This window comes from Apaloderma vittatum, unplaced genomic scaffold (genome assembly GCF_000703405.1).
Source record: "Apaloderma vittatum isolate BGI_N311 unplaced genomic scaffold, ASM70340v1 scaffold18006, whole genome shotgun sequence".
Taxonomy (NCBI): domain Eukaryota; kingdom Metazoa; phylum Chordata; class Aves; order Trogoniformes; family Trogonidae; genus Apaloderma; species Apaloderma vittatum.
This window is the reverse complement of record NW_009723550.1, coordinates 31,495-33,678: the sequence shown is the minus strand read 5'-3', so window position 1 is coordinate 33,678 and position 2,184 is coordinate 31,495. Positions and strand designations below refer to the sequence as shown.

At 45.7% G+C, this 2,184-nt stretch overlaps 1 protein-coding gene across 1 annotated transcript; it reads left to right on the top strand.

Moving 5' to 3' along the window:
* The first annotated feature begins 548 nt into the window (after window positions 1-548).
* GPR19 (G protein-coupled receptor 19) lies at window positions 549-1,793 on the top strand. Its single transcript, XM_009872167.1, has one exon. The coding sequence runs from the start codon at window positions 549-551 to the stop codon at window positions 1,791-1,793; it is 1,245 nt and encodes a 414-aa protein (XP_009870469.1).
* The last annotated feature ends 391 nt before the right edge of the window (window positions 1,794-2,184 follow it).

Genomic DNA, 2,184 nt, shown 5'->3' with positions numbered 1-2,184 from the left:
GACTGATGTTAGCTGGCTTTGGCTGCTAGTATCCTCGCCGATGGAGAAGTTAATATCATGGAAAACATTACTTCCCATTCCACCTCTCAGTATAAGAAACCTCTCCTTTCTTTATCTACTTGACGGATTTCTGTCAAGTCAAGGGAGCAGGGACACTGTTCTGGTTTTTTTGCCACTTGCATGGACGCCAGGAAGTATAGCTCAGTGCTGGGATAATTGGGGCCCATTCTACTCACACAGCACTGGTGAAACTGCACCTCAGTCAGTCTCTAGATGTGAAAGGGATATTTATCTTCCAGAGGAGAGAAATGCCTTTCATATAAGAGTCGGGTCATGAATAAAAATCTACATGAAAGTGAATGGCCTCTGCTGTACGAGATAGTCTCACCACATATTTCTGACTTTTTCGCTGGAATCTACTTTAAGGAGGATGTTTGCTACTTAAAATTAGCTTTGATTGGTTAAGCTAGGTTCTTCACACACCCTTATTAAACAGAACCTGTTCTCTTCTCTTCTCTCTTTATGTAGCCTAAGCAAAAGACATGGCCATGTTTGCCCACAGCGTGGAGAACAGCAGCAGCCCTCTCGTTCTCCCTACCCAACTGCTCCTGCTGCAGAACAAGAGCTACCCCAAAACACCCATCACTCCTGCAAGCTACGGGCTGACAGAGTCTCCCAGAGGAAACAGCTCGGGCAGGAACCACACTGTCCTGCAGTATGACCTGAGGCCGGGGGAAATTGCAGCAGCCAGCGTGGTTTTGGGAGCACTGTGGCTGGTTTCCACCTTTGGAAACTCCCTTGTTTGCTTAGTGATCCACAGGAGCAGGAGGACTCAATCCACCACCAACTATTTCGTTGTCTCCATGGCTTGTGCAGACCTCCTCATCAGCATCGCAAGCACGCCCTTCGTGCTGCTCCAGTTTGCCTATGGCAGGTGGATGCTGGGGAACGTGATGTGCAAGGTGGTGAGGTACGTACAGTATCTCACTCCCGCAGTCCAGATCTACGTGCTCCTCTCGATATGCGTGGATCGATTCTACACAATCGTCTACCCCCTGAGCTTCAAAGTGTCGAGGGAGAAAGCCAAGAAAATGATTCTGGCCTCGTGGCTCTTGGATGCTCTCTTTGCATCACCGGCTTTCTTCTTCTATGGCACCAACAGCGAAGGCCACTGCAACTTCTTCCTCCCCAGCTCTTGGGAAGGAGCCGCCTACGGTCTCATCCACTTCTTGGTGGTGTTTCTGATCCCATCCGTCCTCATTATGCTCTTCTACCAGAAGGTCATCAAGTACATTTGGAGAATAGGCACCGATGGCAGGACTGTCAGGAGGACAACAAATATAGTCCCAAGAACAAAAGTGAAAACCATCAAGATGTTCTTGATGTTAAACTCCGTGTTTCTCTTCTCTTGGCTCCCTTTTTACATGGTACAGCTGTGGCACCCACAGGAAGCAGACTACAGGAAGAGCTCCTTGACTTTCCTGGCCATCACCTGGATCTCTTTCAGTTCTTCAGCCTCTAAGCCAGCCCTCTACTCTGTCTACAATGCAAACTTCAGAAGAGGGATGAAGGAAACCTTTTGCATGTCGGCCATGAAGTGCTACAGAAGCAACGCATACACTATCACCTCCAGTTCCAGGCTAGCCAAAAAAAATCACGTTGGGATTGCAGAAATCTCAGCTCCACCCAAAACGGTCACCAAAGACTCCATCTATGATGCTTTTAACAGAGAAGCAAAGGAAAAAAAGCTTGCCTGGCCTATTCAGTCAAATCCCCCAAATACTTTTGTCTAGTCAGCTTCATTGCTTTGAAAAACTGCTCTGTGTCCCCAGAACAAGGAGCTTTCTCCCAGTTTTGGACTGATGTATATATACATATTTTTAACACAACTTTTAGGGAAGAATAAAAGATGGTTTATTTTATTAAATGCCTTGATTTTGATGTGTCCTGTCTATTTCATTTCAGTTACATTCTGCTTTTTACAACTGCTCTCTCTCAACCAAAGACGTAACATTTTTGCACATTTTTTTCTTGTATGCAGGAAAAAAAAGGGAAAGTAAAAAAGCAGGTGTTTTTAAATCCCTGTACATTGGCCAAGGTGTATAAATGCTCAAAACCATCTATATTTCCTTTCATTATGTCCCTGTGAATGCTTTTGCACTGAGGTTTTGCTTCCTGTTCAGA

Coding starts and splice junctions, on each gene's coding strand:
- GPR19 (XM_009872167.1), top strand. CDS start 549: ATGTTTGCCCACAGCGTGGAGAACAGCAGCAGCCCTCTCGTTCTCCCT.